This window comes from Rhinopithecus bieti, unplaced genomic scaffold (genome assembly GCF_001698545.2).
Source record: "Rhinopithecus bieti isolate Rb0 unplaced genomic scaffold, ASM169854v2 scaffold_5497, whole genome shotgun sequence".
Classification (NCBI taxonomy): Eukaryota; Metazoa; Chordata; class Mammalia; order Primates; family Cercopithecidae; genus Rhinopithecus; species Rhinopithecus bieti.
The window spans coordinates 1,504,763-1,522,337 of NW_016805006.1; the positions used below are offsets into that span (position 1 = coordinate 1,504,763).

At 40.7% G+C, this 17,575-nt stretch overlaps 1 protein-coding gene across 2 annotated transcripts in view; it reads left to right on the forward strand.

The window, feature by feature from the left end:
• Positions 1 to 17,575, forward strand: part of APPBP2 (amyloid beta precursor protein binding protein 2) — a 76,968-nt gene that overhangs the window by 30,025 nt on the left and 29,368 nt on the right. For both annotated transcript variants that reach the window (XM_017870830.1, XM_017870831.1), the window contains one exon: positions 14,602 to 14,725. In XM_017870830.1, the coding sequence (XP_017726319.1) occupies positions 14,602 to 14,725 (124 nt within the window). The remainder of the gene's footprint in view (positions 1 to 14,601; positions 14,726 to 17,575) is intronic.

Below are 17,575 nucleotides of genomic sequence, written 5' to 3' on the forward strand. Positions count from 1 at the left end.
TGAGTAACTGGCTCAAGTCACATAGCTAGTAGTAGAGCTAAGTTTAGATTCCTGTGTCTCTGTGATTCTATAATACATGTTTTTCTACCAGCCTGTTTTACCTGCTTACTGTAGACTGTGGCAGGGAACTTCATCCTTTTGGAGCCTCAGTTTTCCCATCTCTAAAATGAGGGTTATTCTGTATTTCCTCATGGGGATGTTATGAGGATAGTGAAAACAAATGTAAAAGCAACATAGTGAGATCTTAAAAATATGTGATAGGGCCGGGCATGGTGGCTCATGCCTGTAATTCCTAGCACTTTGGATTACTGAGGTGGGCGGATCACTGTCAGTAGTTTGAGACCAGCCTGGCCAACATGGAGAAATCCTGTCTCTACTACAAATACAAAAATTAGCTGAGTGTGGTGATTTTTGAGTGTGCCAGTAAATCCCAGCTACTTGGGAGGATGAGGCATGAGAATTGCTTGAACTGCACTCCAGTCTGGGTGACAGGGAGACTCTGTCTCAGGGAAAAAAAAAAAAAAATAAAGGCTGGGCATGGTGGCTCTCACCTGTAATTCTAGCACTTTAGAGGGCTGAGGTAGCAGTATCACTTGAGCCCAGGAGTTCAAGACCAGCCTGGGCAACATAGCAAAACCTCATCTCTAAAAAAATTTTAAAAAATAATGATAAATATAAAAGTAGTTAGAAAATGTTCTGTGTGCTATACATGTAGAAAAATATTGTTTAATGTATGTATAATATTTTATATGGTTTTCACAAATCTGTATGGATAAGTGTGTTTCAGGCAATTTCTTATTAAAGTTTTTGCTACTTTTTTTGTTTATTTTGTTTTTTTATTTTATTTTGAGACAAGGTCTCTGTCACCCAGGCTAGAGGGCAGTGGCACAATTGTATTAGTCTGTTTTCATGCTACCATTAAAAACATACCCAAGACTGGGTAATTTATAAAGCAAAAAGAGGTTTAATGAACTCATAGTTCCACATGACTGGGGACTGCTTCACAATCATGGCAGAAGGTGAAAGGCATGTCTTACATGGTGGCAGACGAGAGAAAGAGAGCCAAGAGAAAGCGGAAACACCTTATAAAACCATCAGCTCTCATGAGACTTATTCACTAGCATGAAAACACTATGGGGGAACTGGCCCCATGATTCAGTTGTCTTTCACCAGGTCCCTCCCACAACACGTGGGAATTATGGGAACTATAATTCAGGATGAGATTTGGGTGGGGACACAGCCAAATCATATCATTCCGCCCCTGGCCCCTCCCAAATCTCATGTAGTCACATTTCAATGCCAATCATACCTTCCCAACAGTCCTCCAAGGTCTTATTTCAGCATTAACTCAAAGGTCCACAGTCCAAAGTCTCATCTGAGACAAGGCAAGTCCCTTTTGCCTGTGAACATGTAAAATCAAAAGCAAGTTAGTTATTTCCTAGATACAGTGAGGGTACTTGCATTGGATAAATACAACCATTCCAAATGGAAGAAATTGGCCAAAATGAAGGAGCTAAAGGCCCCATGCAAGTCTGGAATCCAGCAGAGCAGTCAAATCATAAAGCTCCAAAATGATCTTTTCTGATTCCATGTCTCACATCCAGGTCATGCTGATGCAAGAGGTGAGTTTCCATGGTCTTGGACAGCTCCGCCCCTGTGGCTTTGCAGGGTACAGCCTCCCTCCTAGCAGCTTTCACAGACTGGCGTTGAGTGTCTGTGGCTTCTTCAGGCACACAGTGCAAGCTTTCGGTGGATCTACCATTCTGTAGTCTGGAGCACAGTGGCCCTCTTCTCATAGCTCCACTAGGTAGTGCTCCAGTGGGCACTCTGTGTAAGGGCCTCAACCGAGTATTTCCCTTCCACACTGCCCTAGCAGAGGTTTTTCGTGAGGGCCCCACCCTGCAGCAAACTTCTGCCTGGACATCCAGGAATTTCCATACATTCTGAAATCTAGGCAGAGATTCCCAAATCTCAGTTCTTGATTTCTGGGCACCCACAGACTCAACACCACGTGGGAGCTGCTAAGGCTTGGGACTTACCCCCTCTGAAGCTATTGTCTGAGCCGTACCTTGGTCCCTTTTAGCAAGTTTTTCTTTTCTGTCACATCCTGAGGCTGCAAATTTTCCAAACCTTTATGCTCTTTTTTTCTTTTAAAACTGAATGCCGACTGGGGGCGGTGGCTCACGCCTCTAATCCAAGCACTTTGGGAGGCCAAGGCAGGTGGATTGCTTGATATCAGGAGTTTGAGACCAGCCTGGCCAACATGGTGAAACCCCATCTCTACTAAAAATACAAAAACTAGCCAGGCCTGGTGGTGGGTGCCTGTAATCCCAGCTGCTTGAGAGCCTGAGGCAGGAGAATCACTTGAACCTGGAAGGCAGAGGCTGCAGTGAGCTGAGATTGCCCCACTGCACTGCTGAGATCACCCCACTGCACTCCAGCCTGGGTGACAAAGCAAGACTTCATCTCAAAAAATAAAAATAAAAAATAAAAATAAATAAAACAATGCTTTTAACAGCACTCAAGTCACCTCTTAAATGCTTTCCTGCTTAGATTTTTCTTCTGCCAGGTACCCTAAATCATCTCCATCAAGTTCAGAGTTCCACACATCTCTGAGATGGGGACAAAATGTCACCAGTCTCTTGGCTAAAACATAGTAAGAGTCACATTTACTTCAGTTCCCAAGAAGTTCCTCATCTCCATCTGAGACCGCCTCAGCCTGTATTTCACTGTCCATATCATTATCAGCATTTTGATCAAAGCCATTCAACAAGTTTCTGGGAAGTTCCAAACTTTTCCCACATTTTTCTGTCTTCTTCTGAGCCCTCCAAACTGTTCCAAGCTTTGCCCGTTACCCAGTTCCGAAGTCGCTTCCACATTTTCAGGTATCTTTATAGCAGCTCCCCACTCTGCTGGCACTTACTTATTTTATTAGTTCATTTTCACACTGCTGATAAAGACATACCTGAGACTGGATAATTTTTAAAGGAAAAGGAGGTTTAATGGACTCGTGTGGCTAGGGAGGCCTCACAATCATGGTGGAAGGTAAAAGGCACATCTTACATGGTGGCAGGCAAATCAGAATGAGCCAAATGAAAGGGGAAACCCCTTATAAAACCATCAGATCTCGTGAGACTTATTCACTACCACAAGAACAGCCCCCATGATTCAGTTGTCTCCCAGCAGGTCCCTCCCACAACACGTGGGAATTATGGGAGCTACAATTCAAGAGGAGATTTGGATGGGGACACAGAGGCAAACCATATCAACAGTCATAGCTCACTGTAACTTCAGACTTGGACTCGAGCAGTCTTCCTGCTTCAGTGTCCTGAGTAGCTAAGACAACAGGCATGTGTCACCTTATCCAGCTAACTTTTATTTTTGTTGAGACAAGATCTTGCTGTGTTGCCCAGGCTGTTCTTGAACTCCTGGGCTCAAGCATTCCTCCCAAACTATTGGAATTATAGACATGAGCCACTGCACTTGGCTCTTTTTTCTCTGTTAAACAAATTTTGTTTGAAGTGACTGTAGATTCATAGAAAATTGGAAAAGAGTACCCAGAGTTCTTTGAACCACTCCTCCAGCTTCCCCCAGTGGTCACATATCATTTAACTGTAGGGCAATATCAAAACCAAGAAATTGAAACATGGTGTTATGCCATCAGCTAGTCTACTGACCTTACTTAATTTTCACCAGTTTTTACATGCACTCATTTGTGTGTGTATATGTCTGTGCAGTGGATTCCATGTAGAGTCGTACAGCTACCATCACTATCAAGATACAGTACTATTTGATCACCACAAACTACTTTTGTTTTGGGTTTTTTTGTTGTTGTTTTCTGAGATGGAGTCTCGCTCTGTCACCCAGACTGGAGTGCAGTGGCGTGATTTTTGCTCAGTGCAACCTCCGCCTCCTGTGTTTAAGCGATTCTCCTTCCTCAGCCTCCCAAGTGGCTGGGATTACAGGCATGCACCACCACCACACCCAACTAATTTTTGTGTTTTTAGTAGAGACGGGGTTTCACTATGTTGGCCAGGCTGGTCTCAAACTCCTGACCTCAAGTGGTCCACCCACCTCCGCCACCAAAAGTGCTGGGATTACAGACATGAGCCACTGCACCCAAACCCTACTTTTGTTTTTAACTTCTCTCATTACTGTGTGCATGTGCCGTGTATGTGTTTTCTGTCTTAAAGCATACACACATGTGCGGGTACATCCTTCCCAGCATATTTTAATAGTCATTTTCTATAATCTTTTCCTTTTTTTTTTTTTGGTACAGGGTCTCACTCTGACACCCAGACTGGAGTGCAGTGGCACAATCTCAGCTTACTGCAACCTCCACCTCCTGGGTTCAAGTGATTCTGCTACCTCAGCCTCGCAGGTAGCTGGGACTACAGGCATGTGCCACCACACCCAGCTGATTTTTGTGTTTTTAGTAGAGACAGGGTTTCATCGTGTTGGCCAGGCTGGTCTCGAATTCCTGACGTAAGGTGATCTGTCTGCCTCAGTCTCCCAAAGTGCTGGGATTACAGGCGTGAGGCACCATGCCTGGCCTGTTTAATCTTAGAATAATTATTTGTAGTACTCAAAGATAGGTTGCTGAAGGGACTCTAGAACATATTTTTTTTTTAAAAGAACCCTCAGCATTATTCTTATTCTTCTTATTTATTATTTTAAGATGTGATCTCTCACTGTCACCTGGGCTGGAGTGCAGTAGCGCGATCTCAGCTCACTGCAGCCTCCACCTCCCAGGTTCAAGCCATTCTCCTGTCTCAGCCTCCCGAGTAGCTGGGATTACAGGCACCCACCACATGCCCAGCTAATTTTTTGTATTTTTAGTAGTGATGGGATTTCACTATGTTAGGCAGGCTGGTCTCGAATTCCTGACTTCCTGATCCACCCGCCTCAGTCTCCCAAAGTGCTGGGATTACAGGCATGAGCCACCGTGCCTGGCCAGCATTTCTCTTTTAAATAGTCTTATGGAATGTCTGTAGTGATAAAGAATTGTCCAAAGAAAGTCTCTAAAAACTTGTGGTCTTGACTAATGTTAAGGATAGTTCTGTACGATCATGTAAAAATGTGTATGTGAGAGAAATTTAGTATCAAAGAAGATGAAAGGAAGACTAGTGTTCATTGAGGTCCTCTGTCATCTCCACATCTACTTATGCCAATCTGGCCACTGTATTGACCCACATAGATACCTTGGAGAGAGAACCAAGTCCTGGCAAACTCATAGTTATCAGTCTTAATCCTGCAGTTACCCAGAGAGAGAAAAAAGTCATACCAGAAGAGTTGTGCAGACATCACAATAAGTTTTAGAACATTGTTACCACCCCAAAAAGAAAACGGTACCCATTAGCAGTCCCTCCCATTTCTCTCCCACATGAAGCAAACATCATCCACTTTCTGTCTCTATAGATTTGCCTTTTCTGGACATTTTATACAAGTGGACTCTTGAAATACATGGTCTTTGTGACTGGCTTGTTTTATTTATCAGAATACTTCCAAAATCCATGTTTTAGAGATAGAATTTAATACAAATAATATTTGTTGACCTCTGGGGGCAGGGCATAGCTGAACAAAAGGCAGCAGAAACTTCTGCAGACTTAAACATCCCTGTCCGACAGCTCTGAAGAAAGCAGTGGTTCTCCCAGCATGTAGTTTCAGCTCTGATAACAGACAGACTGCCTCCTCAAGTGGTTCCCTGACTCCCATGTAGCCTAACTGGGAGACACCTACCAGTAGGGGCTGACTGACACCTCATACAGCCAGGTAACCCTCTGAGACGAAGCTTCCAAGGGAAGGGTGAGGTAGCAATACTTGCTATTCTGCAGCCTCCACTGGTGATAACCCAGGCAGACAGGGTCTGGAGTGGACCTCCAGTAAACTCCCAACAGACCTGCAGCTGAGGGACCTGACTATTAGAAGGAAAACTAACAGAATAGCATCAACATAAACAAAAAGGACATCCACACTAAAACCCCATCTGTAGGTCACCATCATCAAAGACCAAAGGTAGATAAAACCACAAAGATGGGGAGAAACCAGAGCAGAAAAGCTGAAAATTCTAAAAACGAGAATGGCTCTTCTCCTCCAGATGATCGCAGCTCCTCGCCAGCAACGGAACAAAGCCAGACATAGAATGACTTTGACGAGTTGACAGAGGTAGGCTTCAGAGGGTCGGTAATAACAGACTTCTCTAAGCTAAAGGAGGATGTTCAGACCTGTCGCAAGAAAGCTAAAAACTTTGAAAAAAGGAGCCGGGCGCGGTGGCTCACGCCTGTAATCCCAGCACTTTGGGAGGCCGAGACGGGCGGATCACTAGGTCAGGAGATCGAGACCATCCTGGCTAACACGGTGAAACCCCGTCTCTACTAAAAAAATACAAAAAACTAGCCGGGCGAGGTGGTGGGCGCCTGTAGTCCCAGCTACTCAGGAGGCTGAGGCAGGAGAATGGCATGAACCTGGGAGGTGGAGCTTGCAGTGAGCTGAGATCCGGCCACTGCACTCCAGCCCTGGTGACAGAGCGAGACTCCGTCTCAAAAAAAAAAAAAACTTTGAAAAAAGATTAGAAGAATGGCTTACTAGAATAAACAGTGTAGAGAAGACCTTAAATGACCTGATGGAGCTGAAAACCATAGCATGAGAACTACGTGATACATTCAGTAGCCAATTTGATCAAGTGGAAGAAAGGGTATTAGTGATTGAAGATCAAATTAATGAACTGAGAAGTATAGAGAAAAAAAGAGTAAAAAGAAACAAAGTCTCCAAGAAATATGGGACTATGTGAAAAGACCAAATTTACATTTGATTGGTGTACCTGAAAGTGATGGGGAGAATGGAACTAAGCTGGAAAACATTCTTCAGGATGTTATTCAGGAAAACTTTCCCAACATAGCAAGGCAGGCCAACATTCAAATTCAGGAAATACAGAGAACACCACAAAGATATTCCTTGAGAAGAGCAACCCCAAGACACTTAATTGTCAGATTCACCAAGGTTGAAATGAAGGAAAAAATGTTAAGGGCAGCCAGAGAGAAAGGTCAGGTTACCCACAAAGGGAAGCCCATCAGCCTAACCATGTATCTCTCAGCCGAAACTCTACAAGCCAGAAGAGAGTAGGGGTCAATATTCAACATTCTTAAAAGAGTTTTCAACCCAGAATTTCATATCTAGTCAAACTAAGCTTTGTAAGTAAAGGAGAAATAAAATTCTTTACAGACAAGCAAATGCTGAGAGATTTTGTGACGATGAGGCATGCCTTACAGGAGCTATTGAAGGAAGCACTAAACATGGAAAGGAACAACTGGTACCAGCCACTGCAAAAACGTGCCAAACTGTAAAGACCATCAATGCTAGGAAGAAACTGCATCAACTAACAAGTAAAATAACCAGGTAACATCATAATGACAGGATCAAATTCACACATAATATTAACCTTAAATGTAAATGGGCTAAATGCCCCAGTTAAAAGACACAGACTGGCAAATTGGATAGAGTCAAGACCCATCAGTGTGCTGTATTCAGGAGACCCATCTCACGTGCGGAGCCACACATAGGCTCAAAATAAAGGGATGGAGAAAGATCTGCCAAACAAATGGAAAGCAAAATAAATAAATAAATAAAAGCAGGCGTTGAAATCCTGATAAAACAGACTTTAAACCAACAAAGATCAAAAGAGACAAGGCCATTACCTATTGGTAAAGGGATAATTCAACAAGCTAGAACGAACTAACCTAATATATATGCACCCAATACAGGAGCACCAGAGTCACAAAGCAAGTCCTTAGAGACCTACAAAGAGACTTGGACTCCCACACAGTAATAATGGGAGACTTTAACACCCCACTGCCAATATTAGACAGATCAACAAGACAGAAGGTTAGCAAGAATATCCAGGACTTGAACTCGGCTCTGCACCAAGCAGATCTAATAGACATCTACAGAACTCTCTACCCCAAATCAACAGAATATATTCTTCTCAGCACCACATTGTACTTATTCCAAAATTGACCACATAGTTGGAAGTAAAGTACTCCTAACCAAATGTAAAATAACAGAAATCACAATAAACTGTCAGACCACAGTGCAATCAAATTAGAACTTAGGATTAAGAAACTCACTCAAAACCGCACAACTACTTGGAAACTGAACAACCTGCTCCTGAATGACTACTGGGCAAATAACGCAATGAAGGCAGAAGTAAAGATGTTCTTTGAAACCAGTGAGAACAAAGACACAATGTACCAGAATCTCTGGGACACATTTAAAGCAGTGTGTAGAGGGAAATTTATAGCACTAAATGCCCACAAGAGAAAGCAGGAAAGATCTAAAATTAGCAGGCTAACATCACAATTAAAAGAACTAGAGGAGCAAGAGCAAACAAATTCAAAAGCTAGCAGAAGGCAAGAAATAACTAAGATCAGATCAGAACTGAAGGAGATAGAGACATACACAAAAATAAACCCTTCAAAAAAATCAATGAATCCAGGATCTGGTTTTTTGAAAAGATCAACAAAATTGATAGACCACTAGCAGGACTAATGAAGAAAGAGAAGAATCAAATAGACACAATAAAAAATGATAAAGGAGATAAAACCACCGATCCCACAGAAATGCAAACTACCATCAGAGAATACTGTAAACACCTCTAAGCAAATAAACTAGAAAATCTGGAAGAAATGGATGAGTGCCTGGATATGCACACCCTCCCAAGACTAAACCAGGAAGAAGTTGAATCTCTGAATAGACCAATAACAGGCTCTGAAATTGAGGCAATAATTAGTAGCCTACCAACCAAAGAGAGTCCAGGACCAGACAGATTCACAGCCAAATTCTACCAGAGGTACAAAGAGGAGCTGGTACTATTCCTTCTGAAACTTTTCCAATCAATAGAAAAAGAGGGAACCCTCTCTAACTCATTTTATGAGGCAGCATCATCCTGATACCAAAGCCTGGGAGAGACACAACAAAAAAAGAGAATTTTAGACTAATATCCCTGATGCACATCGATGCGAAAATCCTCAATAAAATACAGGCAAACCGAATCCAGCAGCACATCCAAAAGCTTATCCACCAAGGTCAAGTTGGCTTCATCCCTGGGATGCAAGGCTGGTTCAACATATGCAAATCAGTAAACACAGTCCATCACATAAACAGTACCAAAGACAAAAACCACATGATTATCTCAATAGATGCAGAAAAGGCCCTCAACAAATTTTAACAGCGCTTCATGCTAAAAACTCTCAATAAACTAGGTATTGATGGAACATATCTCAAAATAATAAGACCCATAGCCAGTATCATACTGAATGGGCCCAAACTGGAAGCATTCCCTTTGAAAACTGGCACAAGACAGGGATGCCCTCTCTCATCACTCCTATTCAGCATGGTGTTGGAAGTTCTGGCCAGGGCAATCAGGCAAGAGAAAGAAAGAAAGGGTATTCAAATAAGAAAAGAGGAAGTCAAGTTGTCCCTGTTTGCAGATGACATGATTGTATATTTAGAAAACCCCATCATCTCAGCCCAAAATCTCCTTAAGCTGATAAGCAACTTCAACAAAGTCTCAGGATACAAAATCAATGTACAAAAATCACAAGCATTCCTGTACACCAATAACAGACAAACAGGGAGCCAAATAATGAGTAAACTCCCATTCACAATTGCTACAAAGAGAATAAAATACCTAGGAATCCATTACAAGGGATGTGAAGGACCTCTTCAAGGAGAACTACAAACTACTGCTCAAGGAAATAAAAGAGAACACAAACAAATGGAAGAACATTCCATGCTCATGGATAGGAAGAATCAATATTGTGAAAATGGCCATACTGCCCAAGGTAATTTATAGATTAAATACCATCCCTATCAAGCTACCAATGACTTTCTTCACAGAATTGGAAGAAACTAAAGTTCATGTGGAATCAATAAAGAGCCCGCATTGCCAAGACAATCCTAAACAAAAAGAAGAAAGCTGGAGGCAACGTGCTACCTGACTTTATACTACAAGGCTGCGGTAACCAAAACAGCATTGTACTGGTACCAAAACAGAGATATAGACCAATGGAACAGAACAGAGGCCTCAAAAATAACACCACACATCTACAATCATCTGATCTTTTACAAACCTGACAAAAACAATAAATGGGGAAAGGATTCCCTGTTTAATAAATAGTGCTGGAAACACTGGCTAGCCATATGTAGAAAGCTAAAACTGGATCCCTTCCTTACACCTTATACAAAAATTAATTCAAGATGGATTAAAGACTTAAATGTTAGACCTAAAACCATAAAAACCCTACAAGAAAACCTAGGCATTACCATTCAGGACATAGGCATGGGCAAGGACTTCATGACTTAAACACCAAAAGTAATGGCAGCAGAAGCCAAAATTGACAAATGGGATCTAATTAAACTAAAGAGCTTCTGCACAGCAAAATAAACTACCATCAAAGTGAACAGGCAACCTAAAGAATGGGAGAAAATTTTTGCAATCTACCCATCTGACAAAGGGCTAATATCTAGAATCTACAAAGAACTTAAACAAGTTTACAAGAAAAAAATCAACCCCATCAAAAAGTGGGCAAAGGATATGAACAGTCACTTTTCAAAAGAAGACATTTATGCAGCCAACAGACACACGAAAAATACTCATCGTCACTGGTCATCAGAGAAATGCAAATCAAAACCACAATGAGATACCATCTCACACCAGTTAGAATGGCGATCATTAAAAAGTCAGGAAACAACAGATGCTGAAGAGCATGTGGAGAAATAGGAACGTTTTTACACTGTTGGTGGGAGTGTAAACTGGTCCAGCCGTTGTGGAAGACAGTGTGGTGATTCCTCAAGGATCTAGAACTAGAAATAGCATTTGACCCAGCAATCCCATTACTGGGTATATACCCAAAGGATTATAAATCATGCTGCTATAAAAACATGCACACGTGTGTTTATTGCGGCACTATTCACGATAGCAAGTACCATAGCCATACTGATGAATATCTGGAACCAACCCAGATATTCATCAGTGTTAGACTGGATTAAGAAAATGTGGCACATATACACCATGGAGTACTATGCAGCCATAAAAAAGATGAGTACATGTCCTTTGTAGGGACATGGATGAAGCTGGAAACCATCATTCTGAGCAAACTATTGCAAGGACAGAAAACCAACCACCACATGTTCTCACTCACAGGTGGGAATTGAACAGTGAGAACACTTGGACACAGGGCAGGGAATATCACACACCGGGGCCTGTCGTCGGGTAGGGGGATAGGGGAGGGGTAGCGTTAGGAGAAATGCCTAATGTAAATGATGAGTTAATGGGTGCAGCAAACCAACCTGGCACGTGTAACCTGCATGTTGTGCACATATACCCTAGAACTTAAGAGTATAATAAAAAAACTCTTTAATCCTAAAAAGTAAAATTAAAAAATTGTTTTTTAGAAAGGACTGCATTATTAAGTAGGACTATCACCCTGACCAAGATCTTTTCTGACAGACCACATCTTTATTGTGATGAGGCTATTCAAAGGGAAAACTAAACATTTTTTAACAGGCATATGTTTTTAAATGGTTTGAATTTATTTATTTCTTAAACAAGTGTTTAATTTGATGCTTATAGGCAAGGAACATATTTCTTAAAATTAAGTTTTTAATCGAAATGGTAACCTGGCCGGGCGTGGTGGCTCACACCTGTAATCCCCGACTTTGTAGGCTGAGGCAGACGGATCGTCTGAGGTCAGGAGTTTGAGACCAGCCTGACCAACATGGAGAAACCCCGTCTCTACTAAAAATACAAAATTAACTGGGTGTGGTAGCGCATGCCTGTAATCTCAGCTACTCAGGAGGCTGAGGTAGGAGAATCTCTTGAACCCAGGAGGCATAGATTGCAGTGAGCCTTGATCACACCATTGCACTGCAGCCCGGGCAACAGGAGCAAACCTCTGTTCCTAAAAAAAAGAAATAGTAACCTATCCTGCGGTCACTGGATTGATACTTCTTCTAATTATAGCAAATGTCCACTTCATTTTCAGGCACAAATGGTCATTGTAAGAAGCTGTGACAGCTGCCACAATTGTGCTGTTGTCTTCTTTTCATAACTTGTTTTGAAAACAAATAAGGATCTCATTCGTTTTGAACAGGGAAAATAAATTTAGTTCTGGATTTGACTTAGCTGAAGCCCAGCTGTCTTGTAGTATTTTCCTTGAGTTTAGGTAAATTCTAGGGTCAATATTACAAGTTTTGATTTTATGCTCTAGAATAAACCTAAATTTTTAGGGATTTTCAAGCTAAGAACCAAATGAAATTAAGTACATTGTATAAATGTTTTCCTTCTCAACAAGATGTGAATGAAATAGATGTTATATGTGAATGGTTCATTTCACTAGACTATAAAATCAATTATCAAGATAAAAATAGTATTTATTTATTTAGGAGACAGGGTCTCACTGTGTTAGGGTGGTCTTGAACTCTTGGCTTCAAGGGCTCCTTCCATCTTGGCCTCCAAAAATGCTGGAATTACAAGCATGAGCCACTGTATCTGGCCTAGTACAGATCATTTTTAACCAGATATTAGAGAACTAAAAGGCAAAAAGGGAACAGTTGGTTATTATAGACAAAGCAGCTGTGAGAATTGGCTACCATACCTATGGCTTGGGGAACCAAGGAAAGAGATTGGAATCATTAAAAATTAGAAGTTGGAGGGGTTTGCCCCATGGAGCTAGGATGCTGCTAGACTGTTACTAGTGCCTTAGAGGTCTGAAAAGAAGGCCCTTGGGTCTAGGATCTAGACCTCTAGGAGGGGCAACCTGGATGTCTATTGCTGGTGTTTGATGGAGTGCTGTGAAACTGGTTTTGCAAGCATTGGAAAACTGCAAATGGTATTGACTATTATTTAATGGAATGAACTACTACCACCAAAGAAAAGAAGCAAACCCTGGGGTGTTTTTGTTAGCAGGAACCTCACTAACAGATACAGAAAGGAGAGTGTCCTTTGCTCTTCCAGTCTTGCAGCCCTTTTCTCTAGTGCCTCCTGTTGGCTGAGCCAAACAGGGAGCTAGCTAGCAAAAGAGAAGTGTGGTTTGCAGAGTCCTTGTTCAGCATCCTCAAACAGACTCTAGTAGTGTGGGTTTGAAGCTGAGAGACAATATTCTAATAACCAGCACAATACACAATATGTTGGAATGATAAGTAGAATATTGCTTACTATGAATATGAATAATAACCTCATTTTTCTGCTCAACTTGGTGAGGAACCTAGAAAGATCTAAAGCACAATTCTCTCCAACTAATTAAAAAATTGCTTAATTACATGTAGCTTTAATTAAATATAAAACATGAGTCTGTGCAAAATATAACATTTTGTTGACTCAGACATTAATACTATTAAGACACCATATTTTTTGTGTGCCAAGAAAAAAAATGCAGTCAATTATCGTAATATACCATTATTTTTATGACGTACTCTAATTTCAGAGTGTTTTTGTTGTTGTTGTTGTTTGAGACAAGGTCTGACTCTGTTGCCCAGGCTGGAGGGCAGTGGTGCGATCTCCGCTCACTGCAGTCTCTGCCTCCCAGGTTCAAGCCATTCTCCCACCCCAACCTCTGAGTAGCTGGGACTACAGGCACTTGCAACCACACCTGGCTTACTTTTGTTTCTTTTGTAGAGACGGGGTTTTGCCATGTTGCCCAGGCTGGTCTCAGATAATTTCAGAGATTTTTTAATGTGCAAAAAAATGTGTTTTAGAACATACCATGATGGTATGTTACTTTGTGTTTTCTGGTTATTGTAACTAATCCTGAATAGCACTAAGAAATTATTCCTTAATAACTATTGCAGTATAGGGACTACAGACTTAGCCTCTGAAGTCACATTGTGTGCATCCGAATCTTTTCACTTACTGGATTATAAGCTTTGGTTTTCCTGTGACTCAGGTTTTTTCATCTGTTACTTTGGGGCAGTTATTGCATTTAAGATGAAGATGTGTTGTGAAAGTTAGTGAGTTCATGTAGTTACCACAGTACGAAGTGTTTTATATGGTGTAGTAACAGTGTATTAAATGTTAGTCATTTTTAGGGGTCAGAATCCTCAAAAAGATTATATGTTGAGGAAACATTGTCCAGGACAGTAATTTCCTGTTAAAAAAAATGAGATAATCAGTTAAGTATCATGGTCTTTTTATAATCTGTGTATCCTCTGTTATGTGCTGCTATACTAAGATTAAGTATATTCAGATTTATCTTCTTTGAGATTGTGTATTGGGAGATGCTAAAGTTATGTGTACTCTCCAAGATGAAAATAGCAAAATAATTTAGTTAGCTCATTAGCTGGAAAATAACAACTCTTAGGCCATGGAGTATTCTTACAAGGTTGAAACTTTTGATTCCTTATTCAAGGTCTTAGCCTTAATCCTCCTTCCTCTAGTTCAAAACTTTTTTATAAAAGTCTCACAATTCATACCTGTGTTTTATGCTAAACACAAGACTTTAATGTCATTTTTTTTTTTTTTTAATTTAGGTGATATTCACTGTCAGCATGTCATTTTAGCTTTCAGGCTATTAAGTTATCTAAAGTTGGTGTTTCTTATTTTTTTAGGTGGCTTTCTTTCAGATGCAGGCTGGTACAGTGATGCTGAGAAAGTTTTTCTGTCCTGCCTTCAGTTGTGTACTCTACATGATGAGATGCTTCATTGGTTTCGTGCAGTAGAATGTTGTGTGAGGTAAGTTGGAACATATCCTGTAATTATGTGCTATAATGGTATTTAGTGGTTTTTATAGTTTTAGCTGTTATAAGTATATGCCAACATTTGAGTAAATCTCTGAGATGATGTTTATATGTCATAGTTTCACTAGTCTGGCATCCTCTCATCTCTAAAATATAGTTAATCTGCTATAGACAGTTAGGTTAGATTTAAGTGTTATGAACCAGAATGTGTTTCTTTTTTTATTTGTATTTTTGAAATGGAGTCTCGCTCTGTTACCCAGGCTGGACTGCAGTAGTGCAAACTTGACTCACTGCAACCTCCACGTCCTGGGTTCAAGTGATTCTCCTGTCTCAGCCTTCGGAGTGCTGGGATTACAGGCATGCGCCACCATGCCTGGCTAATTTTTTAAATTTTTAGTAGAGATGGGGTTTTGCCACATTGGTCAGGCTGGTCTCAAACTCCTAACCTCAGGTGATCCACCCACCTTGGCCTCCCAAAGTACTGGGATTACAGGCAGGAGCTACTGTGCCCGGCCCAGAATGTGTTTCTTATGTATCTTTTTGCTTTATCATAGAGCTTGTTTGTTTATTCATTCAACAAGTATTTATTGAATACTTATGTACTAGGAACTGTGGTAGACACTGGATGCTAGGAAACTCCAAAAATGTACTTTTCCTTGAGTGTTACTTTTGTACCCCCTGCTTTGTTTACATTTCCATAATTGTGCATAACAAAATTAGTGCTTTATGAGCAACTTTTCTTTGAGGATACATTTATTAATTTTTTACAGATGTCCTTAAAGTCAAGCAAATCTAGAAGTAACTCTGCTTTATTGTCCTTATTTTTTTCTGCACATGTTACATCTACCTTTATTTTCTTCTTTTTTTTTTTTTTTTTTTTTTAAGAGACGGAGTCTCGCTCTGTCACCCAGGCTGGAGTGCAGTGGCCAGATCTCAGCTCACTGCAAGCTCCGCCTCCCGGGTTCACGCCATTCTCCTGCCTCAGCCTCCCAAGTAGCTGGGACTACAGGCGCCACCACCTCGCCCGGCTAGTTTTTTGTATTTTAGTAGAGACGGAGTTTCACCGTGTTAGCCAGGATGGTCTCGATCTCCTGACCTTGTGATCCGCCCGTCTCGGCCTCCCAAAGTGCTGGGATTACAGGCTTGAGCCACCGCGCCCGGCCCATCTACCTTTATTTTCATACAGGTTTTCTCTTTGTCTCCCAATTTGATTTGGCATTTCTTAAAAAGAATTTTTTATGTAAAACTAAAATTAAAGTCAAAAAATTAAACAGCAGAAATTCTTTATCCTAAGTTAACTAAAGTCCAATCAAGGGCCGGGCGCGGTGGGGCTCAAGCCTGTAATCCCAGCACTTTGGGGCCGAGACGGGCGGATCACAAGGTCAGGGATCGAGACCACCCTGGCTAATACGGTGAAACCCCGTCTCTACTAAAGAATAACAAAAAAACAAAAAAAAAAAAAAAACAACTAGCCGGGCGACGAGGCAGGCACCTGTAGTCCCAGCTACTTGGGAGGCTGAGGCAGGAGAATGGCGTAAACCGGGAGGCGGCGCTTGGCAGTGAGCTGAGATCTGCCGCCGCACTCCAGCCTGGGCGACCAGAGCCAGACTCTGTCTCAAAAAAAAAAAAAATAAAAAAATAAATCCAATCAATTATTGAATTTACAGTCTTCTATTTTTATAGAATTAAGGTACATGTTTCCTAGGATTTTTTAGATGAAGGTCATTGGAATCTGAATCCCTTTAAAACTAGAATATTCTCCTTATAAAACCGTTGTATTTTGTTTTGGGTTTTTTTAAAATACATTTTTTATTTTATTTATTTTTATTAGAAATGATATTTCGCTGTGTTGCCCAGTCCGGTCTCCAACTCCTGGGCTCAAGCAATCCTCTTGCCTGGGCCTCCCAAAGTGCTGGGATTACAGGCATGAGTCACCACACCCAAGCCAGATTATTGTTGATTTAAGCTAAAATTGAGTAAAACTCTCTCTCTTTTTTTTTTTGGCCAGTTCAGTCTTTTGAGGCTGTCACTGCCCTTTTTTATACAAGGCTTGTCTATGTCAGACAGACATTCAAATCCTGAAGTTAATTTTGTATATGGAAACTTAATTATAAATAATATTTTAGAAGATGATAATTTCCCACATATACTTTAGAAGTGTATGATAAATTATAGGAATCTGTGTGTGCAGAAACTGTAAAAGAATTAGTATTTAGCCCTATAATTTATAGTACTCATAAAAATAATCGCTAATTTTTTCCCCTCTTCTGCCTATTTTGTATTTTTAGGAATAGGAGACTAGACTATCCCATATGGGATTTCAGGGGTTAGTTATATATTTCTATGTACATAAACTAGTTAATTTGGAACAGAAAGGGGATTTTGTATGATTTTATCATAGATTATTCACTATAGCAATCTTGACCAAAAGATAAAGCACATTCTTTTTTGTATGTGCTTTATTTTTTTGTTCACATATTCACATTTATTTCACCCAAATACCTGTGTTTCATCTGATTTTAAAATTCCTGTATAAATTTGACTTTAGCCTTATCAAAAGGTTTAGTTTTCTCACAAGACAAGTCAGTTTCCTTCTCTCCTTCCTAGTGTGTCATCTTTAGCAAGTAGCTCACATCATTATGGTTGCAAGTGTTAATAGGCAGTGAGAAGAAGGGAGGGCAAAAAGTGCATGACAGCTGACTCTTCTTTTTTAAATCAGAAAAAAATTGCTTTCCCAGAAGTCTAACCCTATCTCTTGGATTACCTTTCTTTTAAACTGGAAACTGGGATACATTCTACGCAACTTCTAATCTGTGTAATATAGTTTGAGGAGCAAAACATTTTC